A 21699-nucleotide genomic window follows, 5' to 3' on the forward strand; every position below is an offset into this window, starting at 1 on the left:
AAGGTGTTGTGGATTTGGCAGGCACTTCCTAAAGGACCTTGGTGAAGGTCTGCAGTGTGAGTTGTGGATGGTATATATCATTGTTGTTGATCATTGGTGAATGTTTGTGGATGTGGTGCCTGTCAGGCAAGCTGTTTTGTTCTGGATGATTTTGCGTGAAGCTTCAAGTTGGAGCTGTACTCATCCAGATATATGCAATGTATTCCATCACACTCCTGACTTGTGTCTTATAGATAGTGGATAAACTTTGGGAGTTAAGTGATGAGTTACTCGCTGCATGATTCCTGGCCTCTGTCCTGCTCTTGTAGCCATAATATTTAAGTAGCTAGTCTAGTTCAATTTCTGGTCAATGGTAATCCCCCCAATGTTGGTGGTTGGAGATTCAATAATGGTAATGCCATTGAATGTCAAGGGCCACTGGATAGATTCTATCTGGAGATGGTCAGTGCCTAGCACCTGTGCGTATTGTTTGCCACTTATCTGTCCAAACCTGCATCTTGTCCAGATCTTGCTGCATTTGGACATTTGACGGGTGATGAATGATACTGATCATTATGCAAGTATCAGTGAGTACTTTCACTTCTGACCTTATGATAGAAAGAAGGTCATTAATGTAGTAGTTGAAAATAGTTGGACCTAGACCCTGAGAAATAGCTGTCGCCCTCACCTCACCTCTTTGCCAGTATTTGGCTGTTAGGAATTCAGGAAATTAGTGGTCCTGGCAGAACCCAAACTGAGTGTCAAAATAGCAGGTTGTTATTAAGCAACTGTTGCTCCTGTTACGGATGATCTGGAATAAACCATGGCAGTAATTGGAGATACCTGGGAAATTTTGCGCGTTTTCAGGCAGGTGGTAGTGTTGTTGCTGCAGATGAACAGTTTGGCTAGGGATGTGGCAAGTTCTGGAGATAATGATATTTTCAGTACAATCACCTGGAATGTTGAGGGAGAGGCAAGACTGGCAACTCAACATTTTGGGATTTAGGATATTTGAGTAAAAAGTGAGGTCTGCAGATGCTGGAGATCAGAGCTGAAAATGTGTTGCTGGTTAAAGCACAGCAGGTTAGGCAGCATCCTAGGAACAGGAAATTCGACATTTCGGGCCAGAGCCCTTCATCAGGAATGAGGAGAGTGTGCCAGGCAGGCTAAGATAAAAGGTAGGGAGGAGGGACTTGGGGGAGGGGCGATGGAGATGTGATAGGTGGAAGGAGGTCAAGGTGAGGGTGATAGGCTGGAGTGGGGTGGGGGCGGAGAGGTCAGGAAGAAGATTGCAGGTTAGGAGGGCTGTGCTGAGTTGAGGGAACCGACTGAGACAAGGTGGGGGGAGGGGAAATGAGGAAACTGGAGAAATCTGAGTTCATTCCTTGTGGTCGGAGTGTTCCCAGGCGGAAGATGAGGCGCTCTTCCTCCAACCGTCGTGTTGTTATGTTCTGTCGATGGAGGAGTCCAAGGACCTGCATGTCCTCGGTGGAGTGGGAGGGGGAGTTAAAGTGTTGAGCCACGGTGTGGTTGGGTTGGTTGGTCCGGGCATCCCAGAGGTGTTCCCTGAAGCGTTCCGCAAGTCGGCAGCCCGTCTCCCCAATATAGAGGAGGCCACATCGGGTGCAGCGGATGCAATAGATGATGTGTGTGGCGGTGCAGGTGAATTTGTGGCGGATATGGAAGGATCCCTTGGGGCCTTGGAGAGAAGTAAGGGAGGAGGTGTGGGCGCAAGTTTTACATTTCCTGCGGTTGCAGGGGAAGGTGCCGGGAGTTGAGGTTGGGTTGGTGGGGGGTGTGGACCTGACGAGGGAGTCACGAAGGGAGTGGTCTTTGCGGAACGCTGATAGGGGAGGGGAGGGAAATATATCCCTGGTGGTGGGGTCCGTTTGGAGGTGGCGGAAATGACGGCGGATGATACGCTGTATACGGAGGTTGGTGGGGTGGTAGGTGAGAACCAGTGGGGTTCTGTCTTGGTGGCGGTTGGAGGAGCGGAGCTCAAGGGTGGAGGAGCGGGAAGTAGAGGAGATGCAGTGGAGGGCATCGTCGATCACGTCTGGGGGGAATCTGCAGTCCTTGAAGAAGGGGGCCATCTGGACTGTGCGGTGTTGGAACTGGTCCTCCTGGGAGCAGATGCGGCGGAGACGAAGGAATTGGGAATATGGGATGGCGTTTTTACAGGGGGCAGGGTGGGAGGAGGTGTAGTCCAGGTAGCTGTGGGAGTCAGTCGGTTTATAGTAGATGTCTGTGTTGGGTCGGTCGCCTGAGATAGAAATGGAAATGTCTAGGAAGGGGAGGGAGGAGTCTGAGACAGTCCAGGTGAATTTGAGGTCGGGATGGAAGGTGTTGGTAAAGTTGATGAACTGTTCAACCTCCTCATGGGAGCACGAGGCAGCGCCGATACAGTCATCGATGTAGCGGAGGAAAAGGTGGGGGGTGGTGCCAGTGTAGTTGCGGAAGATGGACTGTTCCACATATCCTACGAAGAGACAGGCATAGCTGGGGCCCATGCGGGTGCCCATGGCAACTCCTTTAGTTTGGAGGAAGTGGGAGGATTGGAAAGAGAAGTTATTCAGGGTGAGGACCAGTTCAGTCAGTCGAAGGAGGGTGTCAGTGGAAGGGTACTGGTTGGTGTGGCAGGAAAGGAAGAAGCGGAGGGCTTTGAGTCCTTCGTGATGGGGGATGGAGGTGTATGGGGACTGGATGTCCATCGTGAAGATAAGGCGTTGGGGACCGGGGAAGCGAAAATCATGGAGGAGGTGGAGGGCGTGGGTGGTGTCCCGAACGTAGGTGGGGAGTTCTTGGACTAAAGAGGACAGAACTGTGTCGAGGTACGCGGAGATGAGTTCGGTGGGGCAGGAGCAGGCTGAGACAATGGGTCGGCCGGGGCAGTCAGGATTGTGGATTTTGGGCAGGAGGTAGAAACGGGCGGTGCGGGGTTGTGGGACTATGAGGTTGGAGGCGGTGGATGGGAGATCCACTGAGGTGATGAGGTTATGGATGGTCTGGGAGATGATGTTTGGTGGTGGGAGGTGGGGTCATGGTCAAGGGGGCGATAAGAAGATGCGTCCGCGAGCAGGCGTTTGGCCTCAGCGGTATAAAGGTCGGTGCACCAAACTACTACCGTGCCTCCCTTGTCTGCCTCCGCTACATCGATGACTGTATCGGCGCTGCCTCGTGCTCCCACGAGGAGGTTCAACAGTTCATCAACTTTACCAACACCTTCCATCCCGACCTCAAATTCACCTGGAATGTCTCAGACTCCTCCCTCCCCTTCCTCAACCTTTCCATTTCTATCTCAGGCGACCGACCCAACACAGACATCTACTATAAACCGACTGACTCACACAGCTACCTGGACTACACCTCCCCCCACCCTGCCCCCTGTAAAAACGCCATCCCATATTCCCAATTCCTTCGTCTCCGCCGCATCTGCTCCCAGGAGGACCAGTTCCAATACCGTACAGCCCAGATGGCCCCCTTCTTCAAGGACTGCAGATTCCCCCCAGACGTGATCGACGATGCCCTCCACTGCATCTCCTCCACTTCCCGCTCCTCCGCCCTTGAGCCCCGCTCCTCCAACCGCCACCAAGACAGAACCCCACTGGTTCTCACCTACCACCCCACCAACCTCCGTATACAGCGTATCATCCGCCGTCATTTCCGCCACCTCCAAACGGACCCCACCACCAGGGATATATTTCCCTCCCCTCCCCTATCAGCGTTCCGCAAGGACCACTCCCTTCGTGACTCCCTCGTCAGGTCCACACCCCCCACCAACCCAACCTCCACTCCCGGCACTTCCCCTGCAACCGCAGGAAATGTAAAACTTGCGCCCACACCTCCTCCCTTACTTCTCTCCAAGGCCCCAAGGGATCCTTCCATATCCGCCACAAATTCACCTGCACCTCCACACACATCATCTATTGCATCCGCTGCACCCGATGTGGCCTCCTCTATATTGGGGAGACGGGCCGCCTACTTGCTTCAGGGAACACCTCTGGGACGCCTGGACCAACCAACTCAACCACCCCGTGGCTTAACACTTTAACTCTCCCTCCCACTCCACCGAGGACATGCAGGTCTTTGGACTCCTCCATCGACAGAACATAACATCACGACGGTTGGAGGAAGAGCGCCTCATCTTCCGCCTGGGAACACTCCAACCACAAGGAATGAACTCAGATTTCTCCAGTTTCCTCATTTCCCCTCCCCCCACCTTGTCTCAGTCGGTTCCCTCAACTCAGCACCGCCCTCCTAACCTGCAATCTTCTTCCTGACCTCTCCGCCCCCACCCCACTCCAGCCTATAACCCTCACCTTGACCTCCTTCCACCTATCACATCTCCATCGCCCCTCCCCCAAGTCCCTCTTCCCTACCTTTTATCTTAGCCTGCCTGGCACTCTCCTCATTCCTGATGAAGGGCTCTGGCCCGAAATGTCGAATTTCCTGTTCCTAGGATGCTGCCTAACCTGCTGTGCTTTAACCAGCAACACATTTTCAGATTTAGGATATTTGGGCAAGATAGGGACGGTGTGAAAGAGGAGGTGGTGTCACATTAATAATTAAGGAGTCAGTTACTACAGTAAGGATTGACAATACCCTGAAAAAGTCTTTAAATGGTCCAAAGGAGAGCTTTTGAGAAAAAAGGGAAGATACACTGACAGGCATCCATTATAGACCCCCAAATAGAAAACAAATATGTAGACAATTCACTGTGTAAAAGCAATAATTGAACAATTATATTTGGAGATTTTAAATTCCCCAACATTAATTAGAATAGGCACAGAGTGAATGGGCAGATTTCTTGAAATGTATTCAAAGAGCTTTTTACAGTTCTAACTGAAGTTGACAGCTACTTCTCAGTAAGTTGACAGTAGTACATTGGGGCCATTAAAAATAGAATTGGAGACTGTATATGCCCAACAGAGAGTGAAATGTAGGAGCCACAAGCCCAGAGAATCCCAAATGTCCAGAAACCGTCAGGATTAGATAAGAAGGAAAAGAGATGTTTAATGAGGTGCAAAGGGAGTTCATCAACAGACCTCTTCATAGATTTTAGAAAGCACAGTGGTGAACTAAAGAGAGTAATTAAGAGAGCAAAGAGGGCATATGAAAACACACTGGCCTGTAGGAGTAGGGAGAATCCCAATAGATTCTGTATTTTAGAGGAAAAGGATAACCGGGGAAAAAGTAGGGTCCGTTAGGGATTGAAGGGATATATGTATGGAGCCAGAGGACATTGGTAGGATGTTAAATGAGTACTTTGTATCTGTCTTCACTTTGGAAAAGAATGACTTAGCTACAGAATTCAGGAAGAGGGAGTCTGAGGTTCGCAAGCAGTTTGACAGAGGGACTGCTGTGGTATCAGAGATTTTAAAATTGGACGAGATGACTTGTATCCCAGACTGCTGTTGGAGCTGAAGGTGGAAATTACAGAGGCTCTGATCCAAATTTATAATTCCTTTCTGGCCACAGAAGTGCCAGAGGGCTGGAGAACTGGAGGGCAGATAATGTAGTTCCACTTTTCAAGCAAGGTAAAGGAGATTAACCAGTGAATTATGACCAGTGAGCCTCATACCAGTGGTAGGGAAACTGAAAGAAAACTCTGAAGAAAATGAATAATCTCCATTTGGAGAGGCAAGATTTGATCAGGTATAGTCCCATGGTTTTGTGAGAGGGAGGTCATGCCTTTCAAATCTGGTAGAATTTTCGAGGTGGTGACAAGGTATATTGATGAGGCTATTATGATTGATGTATTTTATATGAATTACAGCAAAGACTTTGACATGGTTCTACACTTGAGTCTGAAAAAGAAGGTAAAAGCACATGGGATCTAGTGTAACTCAAAGTTGGATCCATGTTAGCTCAGTAGTAGGAGACAGAGGATGGTGTTGGAAGGCTATTTGTAACTGGTGGCATATCAAGTGCTGTGTGCCTTATTATTCATGATATACATAAATAATATAAAATAAACTGAGAGGAAGTGATGTCTAAGTTTGTGGATGACATGGAGATGAGTTGGGTGGTTGACAATGAGGAAGAAAGCCTGAGGTTACAGGTGGTTACAGGCAGATTGTCAGGTGAATAGATGGAATTTATCCCTGATGATGGATTTTGGAAGAAGTACCAAGCCACGGGAGTATGTGATGAATGGCAGAACAGTAGAAACCTCAGAGGGACCTTGAGTGGTTTGTCTACGGATCCCTGAAAGCAGCAGGATAGAGTAATAGGGTAATTAAGAAAGCACTGGGGACAGTTGCCTTGATTATCGTGACATAGACTACAAAGGCGCGGAGGTTATTTGATGTTGTAAAGGACTTTGGTTAGACCATAGCTGGAGTATTGTGTGCAGTAAACAAATTAAGAACTAATAAGGAAATCAGAAACAAAAGCATAAGTTTCTGGCAAAGGTCAGCAAATCTGGCAAATTTTGTGAAAAGTAAGCGGAATTGACATTTCAGATCTGGTAACCCTTTTTCAGACTGATTGTAGCTAAGAAAAGGTTGGTACATATCGTCATGAAGGGATTGAAGGAGGGGGAAGGAGTAAACGATAGGTGCAGATAGATCCCTGAGAGAGTGGCATACAGTTGCACAGTCAAAGGCATAGGTAAAGGTCAGCCTGGGAGAATGTAAAATGGGGACTATTGATGGCTGATAATGGGTTGTTTGTCGTGGCAGTCCATTTGGTGACAAGGCCTGATTGTTGGGGTTATGGTAAGGTCATGTGAGAACATGCTCAGGCCCTGAAGTTGTTGATCTTGACATTGAGACCAGAAAGTTGCGGGGTTTCCAAGTGGAAAATGAGGTGTTGTTCTTCCAACTTATGCTGAGCTTTGTTAGAGCACTGCAGCAAAGCCCAAGACAGAAATATTGGCGAAGGAACATGGTGATGTGTTGAAATGGCAGGCAGCTGGAACCTGAGGGTCATTTTTGTAGGCAGGCTTAGGTGTTCTGCAGAGCTGTCGCCCATCTATGCAATGTAGAGGAGACCACATTGTGAGACGTGAATACAATAGACTAGATTGAGTGCAGGTAAATTGCTGCTTCAGCCAGAAGATGTATGTCCAGGACATTGGATAGTGAGGAGGGAAGAATTAAACAGGCAGGTGTTACACTTTCTGAAATTGCATGGGAAGGTGCCCTGTGATAAGATGTTGGGAGGAGTGGACCATAGTGTCCTGAAGTGAACAGTCCATCCGGAATGGTGACAAAGGAGGGAAGGGGAATATATGTCTGGTGACATCCTGCTGAAGGTAGTGGAGATTGAGGCTAATGATCAATTGGATGTGGATGCTGATGGAATGGTAGGTGTGGATGAAGGGGCCCTATCGTTTTTGTGACAGGGAAGAAGGGGGTGAGGGCTGAAGTATGGAGATGAGTACGACACAGCTGAGGACCCTGCACCCACAGCTGCGGGGAATCTTTAGTTGAAGAAGAAAGTGGACATTATGGAGGACCCCTTGTCAAAATTGGCATCCCCACAAAGGTGCAACACAGATGGAGGAAATGAGAGAATTGAATAGAGTCTTTACAGGAAGCAGGGTGCAAGCATGTATAATCGAGGTGACTGTGGGAGTGAGTGGCTTAGTAGTGGATATTGGTGGCCATTCTATACCCTGAAAGGAAAACAAATGTCGAGGAAGAGAGTAGTCAGAGATGGACCTGGTGAAGATGAGGTCTGTTGAAATTGGAAGTGCAATCGATAAATTTTTCCACTTCAGCATGAGAAAGGAAAGCAGCACTGACGATGTCATCGATATATTGGTGAGAAGTTGTGGCTGGGTCCAGAGTAGGACTGGAACAAGGAATATTCCACTTACCCCTCAAAGAGACTGGCATAACTGGGGCCAATGTGGGTACCCTTGGCCACATCTTTGACTTCAAGAATATGTGAGGAGTTAAAACAGAAGTTGTTCAGAATGAGGACGAGCTAAGCCAGGCAGAGAAGTATGATGGCATATTGCAATGGTTCAGGCCTTTTTTCCAGGAAGAAGCAGAGAGTCCTAAGGCCTTCCTGATGGTGAATGGACAAGTTAACGGATTGCATAAAGCGGAGGCGGCTGAAGCCCACAAACTGGAAATTCTGAAACTGGTGTAAAGTATCAGAAGAATTGCAGTCGAAGTGGGAAGGAACTGGACAAGGGGAGAAGAAAATCAACTCTAGGTAGGAAGAGGTGAGTTTTGTAGGGCAGGAGCAGTCAGAAACAGTGGGTCTGCCTGGGAAGTCCTGTTTGTGGACTTTGGGGAGCACATAGATGTGGGCTGTGCTGGGTTGGAAAGCTATGAGCTTGGAACGAGATCACCAGATGAAACGAATGGCGGTGACAATTGTGGATATAGTGGTCTAGTGTTCTGTGGTGTGTTCATGATCGGGGGGAGATAGGAGGAGGTATCAGTGAGCTGGTGCTCAACCTCCACAAGGTAGAAGTCAGGAAGCCAGGCATCAACACAACCATCCTTTTCCTAGCTACAATTGGTTCTTACGAAGGGTCACTGAACACAAAACATTAACTCAACATCTATGGAAAGAAAGCAATCAGACATGCTGACCTTCTCCAGCAATTTCTGATTTTGTACTATGTGCAGTTCTGGCCCCTGCCCTATCGGCAAGATGTGATTGCATTGGAGAGGGTTCAGAGGAGGTTCATCAGGATGTTGCCTGGAATGAGCATTTTAGATGTGAGGAATCATAGAGTCATAGAGATGTACAGCATGGAAACAGAGCCTTCGATCCAACCCGTTCATGCTGACCAGATATCCCAACCCAATCTAGTCCCACCTGCCAGCACCCAGCCCAAATTCCTCCAAACCCCTCCTATTCATATACCCATCTAAATGCCTCTTAAATGTTGCAATTGTACCAGCCTCCACCACTTCCTCTGGCAGCTCATTCCATAGACGTTCCACCCTCTGTGTGAAAAAGTTGCCCCTTAGGTCTCTTCTTTATCTTTCCTCTCTCACCCTAAACCTTGCCCTCTAGTTCTGAACTCCCTGACCCCAGGAAAAAGACTTTGCCTATTTACTCTATCCGTGCCCCTCATAATTTTGTAAACCTCAATAAGGTCACCCCTCAGCTTCCAATGCTCCAGGGAAAACAGCCCCAGCCTGTTCAGCCTCTCCCTATAACTCAAATCCTCCAACCCTGGCAACATCCTTATAAATCTTTGCTGAACCCTTTCAAGTTTCATAACATCTTTCGATAGGAAGGAGACCAGAATTGCACACAATATTTCAACAGTGGCCTAACCAATGCCCTGTACAGCCGCAACATGACCTCCCAACTCCTGTACTCAATACTCTGACTGATAAAGGAAAGCATACCAAATGCCTTCTTCATCATCCTATCTTCCTGCGACTCCATTTTCAAGGAGCTATGAACCTGCACTCCAAGGTCTCTTTGTTCAGCAACACTCCCTAGGACCTTACCATTAAGTGTATAAGTCCTGCTAAGATTTGCTTTCCCAAAATGCAGCACCTCGCATTTATCTGAATTAAACTCCATCTACCACTTCTCAGCCCGTTGGCCCATCTGGTCCAGATCCTGTTGTAATCTGAGGTAACCCTCTTTGCTGTCCACTACACCTCCAACTGTGATGTTATCTGTAAACTTACTAACTGTACCTCTTATGCTCACATCCTGGATAACTTCAGGTTGTTCTCTTTAGAGCAGAGAAGGTTGCAAGATGACCTGATTTAAGTGTATAAGATTTGAGGAGCATGGACAGAGTAGATTGGAAGCAGCTATCCTGCTGAGTTGAAGGATGAATAAGAAGGGGGCGTAGTTTTACGGTGCAAAGCTAGAGGGTCAGAGGGGATTTGAGGACATTTCTGTTCATCCAGCAGAGGGGTGGTGGGATTCTGGAATGCCCTGTGTAGAAAATTCATTGCGGCAGGCAACCTCAAAACCTTTAAAAGGTATTTGGATGAGTACTTAAAATGTCATAACATGCAAGGCTACGGCCAAAACATTGGAAAATTGGACTAGCATAGACTTAGGGTTTTTTTTTTGGTGCAGACTTGATGGGCCAGAGGGCCTCTTCTATACTGTCTTATTCTATGTGACCCATTCAACTTGTACATATCTCAAATGTAAAGCCTGACAAATTAAAGCCTTTCCTCCTCGTTCACTCTCCAGACGCACCTTCATCTGTTTTATCATTCTCTTCTTATGTGGAAGAGAATAACAATCTAGAAATTGCAACTTTTGAAGCTCTGCTTTTCATTTTGCTGTTTTTACCCTCCTGGTTCTGAATGCCCTGAAACCATTTTATGACATCCTTAACCCTGGCACCTAGGAGGCAATATACCATTCTGGAGTCACCTTTTGGATTGAACAAACACCTGTGTACTCCCAAAACCAATAAATCCCATACCATGAGTGCCCTTACACATTTCTTCCTTCACCCGTTGAGCATAGGAACCACCCATACTGCCATGGCTTTGGATCTGGCTGGATTTGTCAGAAAAACCAGTACTGTTATGACATTGGGTAAACCCCTCTGCTAATTTAAATCAGCAACACAGAAAAGATTCACCCAGTGCTATAATCTGTTAAAATTCGAGAGGCAAAGAGCTATCCCAAAAGTCACCGTTTAAAATAAAAATTAACAACATTATTTCTTTATGTCTGACAGAGAATATTAACTAACAACTATTTACAACTCCTTTCACTTAAACTGATCTTTTACCTCCCCCCCCCCCCCCCCCCAGAGCCCACAATACAAATCCAATAAAACTTGTGATTATGATTCATAAAAAAAATCACGTTTCAAAACCAGGCAGCTTTGCCGAGTGTCCTCTAGATTTTCCTCTGTTCTCTTTTCTTCTTCTGAGGGATTCTGCTTCACAGGTCTTTGAAAGATAAAGGTACCTTTTAGAGAGCAGATCTTTCTGCAAGCAGTCTCTCTTGTTGTTGCGAGCTACTCTTTGCCCGCTCTGGGTAACCGTTCAAAATGCCTGATATTTATAACCCAAAATATTGGATTGTTTTATTGGTTTTAATATTGTCAAAATACTAAATTCAAATTTGATTGGAATTTTGTATGTTGGTGTATAATTTAAACTGATTGACCGAAATTGAATTTGTTTTAATTTGTTTTTGTATCCAGGCAACACAGCTCTTAGTTAGTTGTTTCAACCAAATGTTACATTGTTACCTTGTTCCGGACTCTGTGCTTCTCTCGGTCCTTGCTAGCTTTTCAACTCTCTTAAAGGTACAGTATCCCTACATCTTCATAACAGTACTCCAGCCATTTTCTAAGATCAAGAAAAGGTTTGTAAGAAATGCACTCAAGGGATTACCTAGCCATCTGTTTGGTTGACTCTGTCTAGCAGTCATCCATTCCCACACTGCCTTAAGCAAGAAAAAATGGTAATAAATTTGCAATTCCTTGATATTTCTGGAATTACTATTAATGCAATATTTCCATCTTGCAACTAATATTTGGAAAAGTGTTTGAAAATTTTCTATTTTTCACAAGTGAGTTAAGCATGATTATCATGAAGCACTTTATATGAACACTGACTTCAGAACATAGAGCTTTTATAAATCCAATAATAAAGAAAGGTATTTTGGGAGAATGGCTACACTTCCAACTGGATTGGTTGCAAGGTATTTTGGAGCATCTGATGATCATGACGTTGAGTGGACATTGTTGTTATATGCTATCAACAATTGCAAAACAGTAAAGTTGTCTTTTGATGATTTTCCCTGCAGGTTAAACCATTGCATTTCCTGAGAGGATTGCAACGAATGAATGTCAAAGCCCAGAAGTGCGCTTTTCGATCACTACCACATTAATGAATATTAGTTGCTGTTTTTCATTGTAAAATTTTTGATGTCTTTTGTGTAGTCCAAAAAAGTGTTTTCTATTTCTAAAGTAACAAATAAATTTAGTATTTGAGTTGTATTAATTGAAGGTTAAAATAAATGATGACAGTTACATAACTCTTTCAGTGATAACTATTTTCTGATTTGCAACATTGGTCTGTCAGAAGTGTCTCTTGAATCTTTGACCAAGAGTTCACTTGATTGCCTTTATTGATTGATAAATGGAAAAAAACATTGTTTTGGGTTAAGTTCCAATTTTTGAAGAAACGCTAAACAGAAGAAGGGTGTCATTTCGAACATAGGATTAGCACTGCCCTTTCAACTCTAGAACTTGAGTCTGAATATCTTACAGACTGTCTCCACCTTTTGAGTCGCTCGCTGTTCACAACATAAAATTCAGTTGCAACCAGCAGCCTGTATGCATTGGAATACTGGAATATTTTTACGTGGGTATCTTCCTGATGAAGAGCTTATGCTCGAAATGTCGAATCTCCTGCTCCTCCGATGCTGCCTGACCGGTTGTTCTTTTCCAGCACCATACTTTCCGACAACGATCTCTAACATCTGCAGTGCTCATGTTCTCCATAAGGAGGGAAATAGCCTCTGAGGCTGAGAACAAGCCCCATTATTTCACAGGGATAGACTCATATTCATTCTCCTCTTGCTTGTGTTTATCTTGACTTGGATGTCATTAATACTGATACTTGGAGTCAAAGTGTCAAGTCATATCATTGTCCAGAAGGGTCATTCTCCATAATTATCGATAGACGTGCAATTTGAAAATCATTCAGTAGGTTTATATAGGTTAGAAGTTATATGATAAAACTTAAATGGTTATAATATTATTAGCCTCTGAAGATGTAATAAATAATTTTAGATGGGATGTAGCATTCCATTTTGGCTTTGGTGAGTTTGTTGCACATCAAACAGATCACTTGCTATCCCATTGAGTTGATTGATAGGAAAAGTAGGCAAAACATAAAGCAGTCAGCAGATAACTACTCTCTGTGTTATGCTACCCTCAAAATTGAGAATTCTATGTTTGACTCCTAAATCAGAATCCATTTTGGTCTATCTAAGCTTACAGGCTATAATTTATTTATGTCTTTTAACTTCTTGTGATTCATGTTTTAATAGGAAGGGCCAGGAGATTGGTCAACATTGGACGCAGAGGTTTTAATGAAGGAAGATGAAATATGTGGAACCAAAAGTCCAACTCCACACAAAATCCTATTAGACACCCGTTTTGAATTGCCTTTTGGTAAGTACCTTACAATCACATTTGGAGGAGGGGAACAAATTGTTCAAAGTACAGTTGTCAACTGAATGAGTTTAAAAATGCTTAAATCTGAAATTATAAATTGATTTTGTTGTAAATATCCTTTAATCTCTATCATTTTTCCTGTGCATTAAAATTTTTATGTTGTAAATCCATTTTGAGTAATTTATCGACCTGAACTTTTTTCCTGTTGTTTCCTTTCCACCATTCTGTATTATTCTTTCCATCTATGTCAGTTCTAATCTATGAACCATAAGTTTGAAATGCTGATTTAACTGCTTAGTATTTCTCATATATTCAGGTTATTGAGGTCTGTGAAGAGATGGGATTGGTTAGGAATATACTCATGAGTTCAGAAGAACAAGGGAACAATCTTAGAAAATTCTAATAGGGATAGGAGGAAAATGCAGGAAGGTTGACTGGGGAGTTCAGACCAGAGTCTCAGTCCAGGATTGAGAAGAAGAGAAATGTTTTCACCCAGAAAGTGTGAGCCTGTGGACTTCTCTGCCATGAAAGGGGAGTTGTTGGTCAAGTGTTATTATTGCCAGACTACTAAACAAGTGACCCAAGTAATGTTCTGGGAAAGCTGGATTTGAATCCCATCACGGTACATGGTGGAATTTGAATTCAAAAATTTTTTTAAAAGTCTGGAATTAAGTGTCTAATGAGCATAAATCCATTGTTGATTGTTGGAAATGTCCTTTAGAAAAGGAAACTGCTAAATTTTCATGGTCAGGCTTAAGTGTCTCCAGTGGATGACTCTAAAATTGGTGGTATAATGGACAGTGAAGAAGGTTGGTATTTAAGACCGTACTTCAGAACATAACATAAGAACACAACAGCATAAGAAAGAGGAGCAGGAGTAGGCCATCTGGCCCATTGAACCTGCAGTGCCATTCAATAAATCATTGCGGATCTTTTCGTAGACTCAGCTCCACATACCCGCCTGCTAATCTTTACTATTCAAAAGTCTATCTTCACCTTAAAAACATTCAACGAAGTAGCATCAGCTGCTGTACTGGGCAGGAAATTCCACAGATTCACAACCCTTTTGATGAAAAGTTTTTCCCCAGATCAGTCCTAAATTTGCTCCCCCTTATTTTGAGGCTATGCCACCCCAGTTCTAGTTTCACCCGCCAGTGGAAACAACCTCTCTGTTTCTACCTTATTTACTCCCTTCATAATTTTGTAAGTTCCTATAAGATCCCCCAATTCTTCTAAATTCCAATGAGTATAGTCCTAGTTTACTCAGTCTCTTCTCATAAACCAATCTTCTCAACCTTCTCCAGAATCAACGTAGTGACCTCTTCTGCCCCGCCACCAATGCTAGTAAGACCAAAACTGTACACAGTACTTCAGGTGTGCCCTCACTAATAACCTGTACAGCTGCAGCATAACCTCCCTAAGTTTTAAGCTCCACTTCTCCAACAATGAAGGACAATATTCCATTTGCTTTCTTCAATACCTGCTGCATCTGCAAAATAACTTTTCATGATTCATGCACAAGGGCACTTAAGTCACTCTGCCCAGCTGTATGTTGCACTACTTGAATAATAGTCCATTTTGCCATTATTCCTAGAAAATGACCTCACATTTACCAACTTTGTATTCCATATGCCAGGCCCTTGCCCCTATCTATTGCCTTCTGCAGACTTTCAGAGTCATCTGCACACTTTGCTCTGTCACTCAGTTTAGTGTCATTCGTGATCTTTTATTCACTGCACTTGGTCTCCAACTCTATATCATCTATGTAAAGTGTAAACAATTGTTCCAACACTGATCCCTAAGGCACACCACTAGCCACTGATCACCAATCAGAAAAACACCCATTTATCCCACTCATGTTTTCTGTTAGTTAACCAATCATGCTAATACATTACCTGTAATGCGTGCATCCTTATCTTATGCAGTGGCATTTTGTGTGGCATCTTGTCGAATGCCTTTTGTAAATCCAGATAGACCATATCTGCCAGTTCCTTATTTTCTACCGCGCTTGTAATACCCTCAAAGAATTCCAGTAAATTAATTAAACATGGCCTGCCTTTCATGAACCCGTGCTGTGTTAGTATGATGGGACACTTTCTGTACAGATGTTGCGCTTTTTTTTCATTGTTTATAGATTCAAGCATTTTCCCCAGTACATAAGTTAAGCTAACAGGCCTATAGTTACCTGCCTTTTGTTGACTTGCTTTTTTAAACAGTGACATCACATTTGCTGTTTTCAATCGACTGGAACCACCCCAGAATCCAGCAAACTTTGGTGAATTGCAATGAGTGCACTTGCTTTTCCCTCAGCCATCTCTTTTAGTTCCCAGGGATTCATTCCATTGGGGCCAGGAGACTTGTCTACCTTTAGTCCCATTAGCTTAACTACCTCTTTCATGATAATGATCATTTCTCGGTCCTCACCTGTCATAGCCTCCTTGTCATCAATTATTGGCATGTTATCTAAGAGTACAGTGTGGTCAATGTGGATCAACTGTGCCAATGGATCAAGGATTGGCAGATGGAATTTAATTTAGCTTAATGGGAAGTGTTGCATTTTGGTAAGACAAACCAGGGCAGGACTTACACAATTAAGGGTAGGGCCCTGGGGAGTGTTGCCAAGCAAAGAGATCTTGGAGTGCATGTCAATAGTTCCTTGAATGTGACATCACAGGTAGACAGGGAGGTTAAGAAGGCATTTGGTGCACTTGCCTTCATCAGTCAGAGCATTGAGTGCAGGAGTCAGGATGTCTTGTTCCAGATGTATAAGACATTGGTACGGCCACATTTAGAGTACTGTGTTAAATTCTGGTCTCCCTGTTGTAGAAACAATGTCATTAAACTGGAAAGGGTACAGAATAGTTTTCCAAAGGGTCTTACTGAGACTGGGGGTGGGGGGCAAGTTTGAGTTATAAGGAGAGGCTGGATCAGCTGGGACTTGTTTTCGTTGGAGTGTAGGAGGCTGAGGAATGATATGATCAAGGTCTATAAAATTAGGTGAATAAATAGGTGAAAAGCCAAATCTTCTCCCCAGGGTAGAGGAGTCCAAAATTCGAGAGCATAAGTTTAAATTAAGAGGAGAAAGATTTAAAAGGGACCTAAGGACCGACATTTTCAAGCTGTCAGAGGAAGTGGTAAAGGCATATACAATTATAACATTTAAAAGACATTGGAGCAAGTACATGGATAGGACGGATATAGAGACATACGTGGGTCGAGAGTGTGGTGCTGGAAAAGCACAGCAGGTCAGGCACCATCAGGCACCAAAAATGTCGATTCTCATGCTCTTTGGAAGCTGCCTGCCCTGCTGTGCTTTTCCAGCACCACACTCCCGACTCTCATCTCCAGCATCTGTAGTCCTCACTTTCTCCATAGAGGCATATGGGCCAAACACAAGAAAATGGGACCAATTCAGTTCACAAAATTGGGTATGCATGGACAAGTTGAGCCAAAGGCTGTTTTATGACTCTGACCCGCCGCAATGTGATTGACTGTTAACTGGCCTCTGGGATGGGCAATAAATGCTGTCTTAGCCAGCAATGCCCTCATCCTGTAAATTAATAAAATTAAGGCCAAAACATTGAATGCTTTCAAGGAGGATTTACAAGTAGCTCTTGGAGCTAAAGCATCCAAGATGGGGAGAAAGCAAGAGCTGAGTTGAATGGGTCATCTGTAATCATTTTAAATAGCAGAACAGGCTCCAAGGGCTGAGTGGCTTATTCCTGCTCCTATTTTCTATGTTTCATTATTTAGTCTAGGCAAAAACGTTAGCTTTGCATTAAACTTGAAAGCAGAATACTCCAGGTGCTGGAAATCTGTAATTAAAAGCAAAATATTGGAAAATGTCTTGCTCCTCTCGATGGATGCTAAGTGTTCTCAGCATTAGCTTGCAAAAGGTATCCTTATTAAAGTCTTTTGTCAATTGATACATACATCATCACCATACAGTTATATGATCTAAGTCTTTTGTTACAAATCTTATCATGAATAAAAGATAGGTTATTGCCTGATTCTATTTATTACATGGATGGATGTAAAGCTTTTAAAAAATGTAGGCGAGTAACCGTTGCTGTTTTGTTATTGTGATTGTATTAAGAGTTCTGTATTTATCTCTGTGAAAAATGCGATACATTTCATCAGAAAAGAAAACTTTCAGTGTTGTGTGAATTAATTACTAATGATATTTTGGCAGTTAATATTCTTTGTAAAATTTAATGTCTTGCATGATAGGTTGATGGTGTGGAGACACTTAAAGAAATGGTGAGGATTCTGCTACCATCCTGCCTCTGCCATGATTGACTTCTTGGGGTGGCCTGTCCCACTGACATGTTGAGGTCCATGAGGAGGCATTTATTGTCATTTCATGCCTATTTAAGTGTCTTTAGCTGGAGTCTAAGGGTTTTACAGCATGCAAAGAGGACTTGGAGCCATGCTTGCCATCAAACACCTCTCAACTCTAGTACCATTTTTTAACACTTAGCTTATAGCCTTGCATGCTATGGCACTTGAAGTGATGACATAAACACTACTTAAATTTTGTGTTGGTTCTTGCATCCAGCCTTTCAGCAGTGAATTCCAGATATCCATTTCCCTCTGAATGAAAAAAGTCTGCCTGAAATCTCTTGCTGTCTGTCTTTACATCTATGCCTCCTGATTATTGATCCCTCTGCTGAAGGGAAACGTTTTTTCCTATCTACCCTTATCCCTGCCCCTCATTTGTTTGGTACACCTCAGTCAGGTTCTCCTTCAGCCTTCCCCAAGCTGAGGAAAACAAGCCCAGCCTATCTTGTCCTTCTTCACAGCTGAAACACTTCAGTGCAGGAAACATGATAATTGTCTTCTGCACCCTAATGTAATCTTGTCCTTCTCATAGTGTGGTGACCAGAATTATGCACAATTTAGGCTCCAGCATTGTCTAAATATCTTGTGTAACTCCGCCGTAATCTCCTTTCTCTTCTATTCAGTGCCTCGATTAATAAAAGCAAATACTCCTTATGCCGACTTGATCATCTTATCCACCTGTCTTGTTTCTTTTAAGGATCTTTGGACATGCACACTGAGCTGAAAATGTGTTGCTGGAAAAGCGCAGCAGGTCAGGCCGCATCCAAGGAGCAGGAGAGTCGACGTTTCGGGCATAAGTCCTTCTTCAGGAACCTTCCTGAAGAAGGGCTCATGCCTGAAACGTCGACTCTCCAGCTCCTTGGATGCTGCCTGACCTGCTGCGCTTTTCCAGCAACACATTTTCAGCTCTGATCTCCAGCATCTGCAGTCCTCACTTTCTCCTAGACATGCATACTGAATCCCACTGATCCTTTTTACTTCTTAGCGTCCTACCATTTTATGTATACTCCCTTGCAATGTTAAACCTCTCAAAATGCAGCAACTCAAACTTTTCAGGATTAAATTCCAGTTTGCATTGTTCTCCAATCTGATTAGTCTATCTGCATTGTTATGTAATCTATGTCTCCTCACTATTTATCACTCATCTAATTTCAATCATCTGCGAAGTTACGGATGATATCTCCTGTACGCTGATGTGTGGATCATTAAAGTTGACTACAAACTGGAAAGGACCCAGCACTAAACCCAGTGATTTAATGGACACAGGCACCCAGTCATAAAAACACTTTCAACTATCATTCTATCCCTCCTGACTGAGCCAATTTTGGATTTAATTTGTCACATAGCCCTAAATCCCATGCGCTATTAGCTTCTTAACCGGTCTGGCATGCAATACCCTGTCAAAGGCCTTAGTGAATCCATGTAGACAACAACTGCACTGCCATCATCCACATGCCTCGTCAGCTCTTCGAAAAACTGAATCAAACCTGTCAGACGTAACGTCCCTCCGAAAAAGACATGCTGACTGTTCTTGCCTCTTAAGATGGAGGTGAATGCAGTGCCTCAGAAATTTTTCGAATAGCTTCATGACCACTGATGTTAGACTCATTGGCTGAGAGTTACCTGGTTCATCACTACCACACTTCTTGAATAATCCTACTGCATACATTGTCCTCCAGTTCTTTGAGGGGAGGTAATGGCCTAATGGTATTATTGCTAGACTATTAATCCATAGACTCTGGTAATGTTCTGGGGACACAGGTTTGAATCCTGCCATGGCAGATGGTAAAATTTGAATTCAATAAGTATCTGGAATTAGAAGTCTAGTAGTGACCATGAAATCACTCTCCATATTCAGGAAAAACCCATCTGGTTCACCCATGTGCTTTACGGAAGGAAACTGTCATCCTTACCTGGTCTAGCCTACGTGTGACTCTAGACCCACATCAATGTGGTTAACTCTAAACAATTAGGGATGGATAGCAAAGTGAGCTTTTAGAAGATTTGTAGCTCAGGTTGAGGTTCTGGATGTAAGTTTGCTTGCTGCGGTGAAAGGTTTGCTTTTAGATGTTTTGTCACCATACTAGGTAGCATTGGTGGTAGTGACCTGTTTTCTATTTGTGTTTAGATATCCTTGGGTTGGTGATGTCATTTCCTGTGATGATATGATTTCCTGTTCTTTTTCTCAGAGGGTGGTTGCAACTGACACTGTTGATTCCTCAGCAATCATATCATTGCCAGTTATTTGCTTGCAGAGTTTTAAGGATTCAAATGGTTATCAAAGGCAATTTCCATCGTTCCATTGGTCCTTGTGAATTGAACATTGCTATTCCAGTGATGCTGAACTTAACAGCAATAACTGAAAAAGAGGCCAGTGGTGGCCAAAGACAAACCATTTTCTGTCTAAATTTTTAAGGGTGCTTTGGCATCCATAGACCATTACTTCCCCTGCAATTTAACAATGAGCTGTGCTGAATGCATAAAGAGTTGAATGGTTGATGCGGGTCTGAACTGTGAAGTGAGTTGGAGCACAAGAGGATTTATTTTTGTTGTAATGTTGTGGTCAGTCAATTATGTGACAAATTTGCTCAGTCACTTTCAATGCTGAGGCTGAAGCTGAATGAGTGATGGAGACATGTTTCTCGTTATTCGGTGCAGCGTGAGTTACTGTGTGGAAATATGTCTTTCACCTTAATTGTAGGCTATACCACCAATGGCTCTTCAGAGATCTATCTTTCAACTCTTGTATTCCCAATGTATGCCATTTCCACCAAGAATCCTGTGTGGACTGTGTTAATCACTGCTTTCTATTCCTCAGTTTTTTTTAACTGCCATTGTCTTTCCTTACAGTCAATTAAATTAATTTTGTACTATGGTGTTTCATCGAACATAGTTTTGAAAATTGTGAAGATTAATCATCACCCCTTTGTTGAATACAAAGAATTCAATCAAGTTTTAAAACATAATTTGAATTTAGATATCAAAATAACTTATTGCAAAAAATGCAAAACAGGATTTGATACTGCCTTACAAAAAAATATTCGAGAAAACAACCAAAAACTTAGTCAAAAAGATGGTTTTAAAGGAGCAATATAAAGGAAGGGAGACCAAGAGATTTGCAATGGGGAAATGCAGAATTCGGAGACTTTGCACTTGAAAGCATGGTCACCAATGGTAACTGGGCAGAGCATGTTTGAAACCAGAATTGGATGAAGACTGGAGGAGATGAAAGTTAGACAGAGGAGAGGTCAAGGTGATATTTGAAAGCAAGATAAGAAATTTGAAATCAGAGCAGTGTTGCTCAGTCAGCATTGCGGAAGTTTGTGAAGTGGACTTGGTATGTGTGTAACCACAAGTACTTTGAATGGTCTTTACTTAGATGACTGACGAGGAGATTGTTGGAATAGTTAAATATACAGATTACAAATGCAGGCTTCAATTCGTAAGCATGCCATGGACTATTGCAACATTATGATCAGATCCCCCTCAATATTCACTCTTACTTCCCTTTATAAGTTAGGAAATATCCCTTCCAGACAGAGAATATTTCTACATTGGTTACAGGGATGTAAAGATGGAAAAACAAAGTTTCTGAAGATATTTAACAAGTAAGCTTCGTGAGAACAGGGAGGTAGTAGTAGATAAAAAGGAAATAGCAGCTGTAAAGTACAAATATTTTGTATCTTTTCTCATTCAAGTAGTAATTATCAGTCAGAATGTGGAAGGGAGAGAGGAACTGAAAAAAAAATACAATCGCGAGGGATGTGGATATGAAGCAAACTGATGGAACTGAAGAAGGGCTCATGCCCGATATGTCATGGGGAAGATTGTTAGCATAGATCATTAAACAATTAAAGCTGTACAGTTAGAAAAATGTTGAAGTAATAGAGAAGACTCACACTGATTTGTCAAAGGGAAATCGTATTAAGCCAATTTGTTGGAATTCTTTAAAGAAGTAAATTATGCCCTATGTCCAGGGGAACCTGTGAATATACTTTCCTTAGATTTCTGGAAAGCATTTGATAAAATGTCACATCAAAAGCTCTTGTGGAAAGTGAAAGCTCATGGTCTAGGGTGGAATGTATTAACGTAGATTGAAGATTGTCTGACAGAAATCAGAGAATGTGCATAAATAGGTTATGTCTGATTGGCAGGATGTGATGAATGGTCTGTGAGGGTCTGTGCTGGGACCTCAAATTTTCGCAATTTATATCGGTGACTTGAATAGGGGAATCAAGACATGGTAGCTAAATTTGCAGACACTGCCAAGGTACAGTTCT

At 43.3% G+C, this 21699-nt stretch overlaps 1 protein-coding gene across 3 annotated transcripts in view; it reads left to right on the forward strand.

Moving 5' to 3' along the window:
* LOC132809026 (protein unc-13 homolog B-like) overlaps nt 1–21699 on the forward strand; it is a 577546-nt gene that overhangs the window by 267666 nt on the left and 288181 nt on the right. For all 3 annotated transcript variants that reach the window (XM_060822442.1, XM_060822515.1, XM_060822523.1), the window contains one exon: nt 12952–13075. In XM_060822442.1, coding sequence (XP_060678425.1) covers nt 12952–13075 — 124 coding nt within the window. The remainder of the gene's footprint in view (nt 1–12951; nt 13076–21699) is intronic.

This window comes from Hemiscyllium ocellatum, chromosome 1, assembly GCF_020745735.1.
Source record: "Hemiscyllium ocellatum isolate sHemOce1 chromosome 1, sHemOce1.pat.X.cur, whole genome shotgun sequence".
Classification (NCBI taxonomy): domain Eukaryota; kingdom Metazoa; phylum Chordata; class Chondrichthyes; order Orectolobiformes; family Hemiscylliidae; genus Hemiscyllium; species Hemiscyllium ocellatum.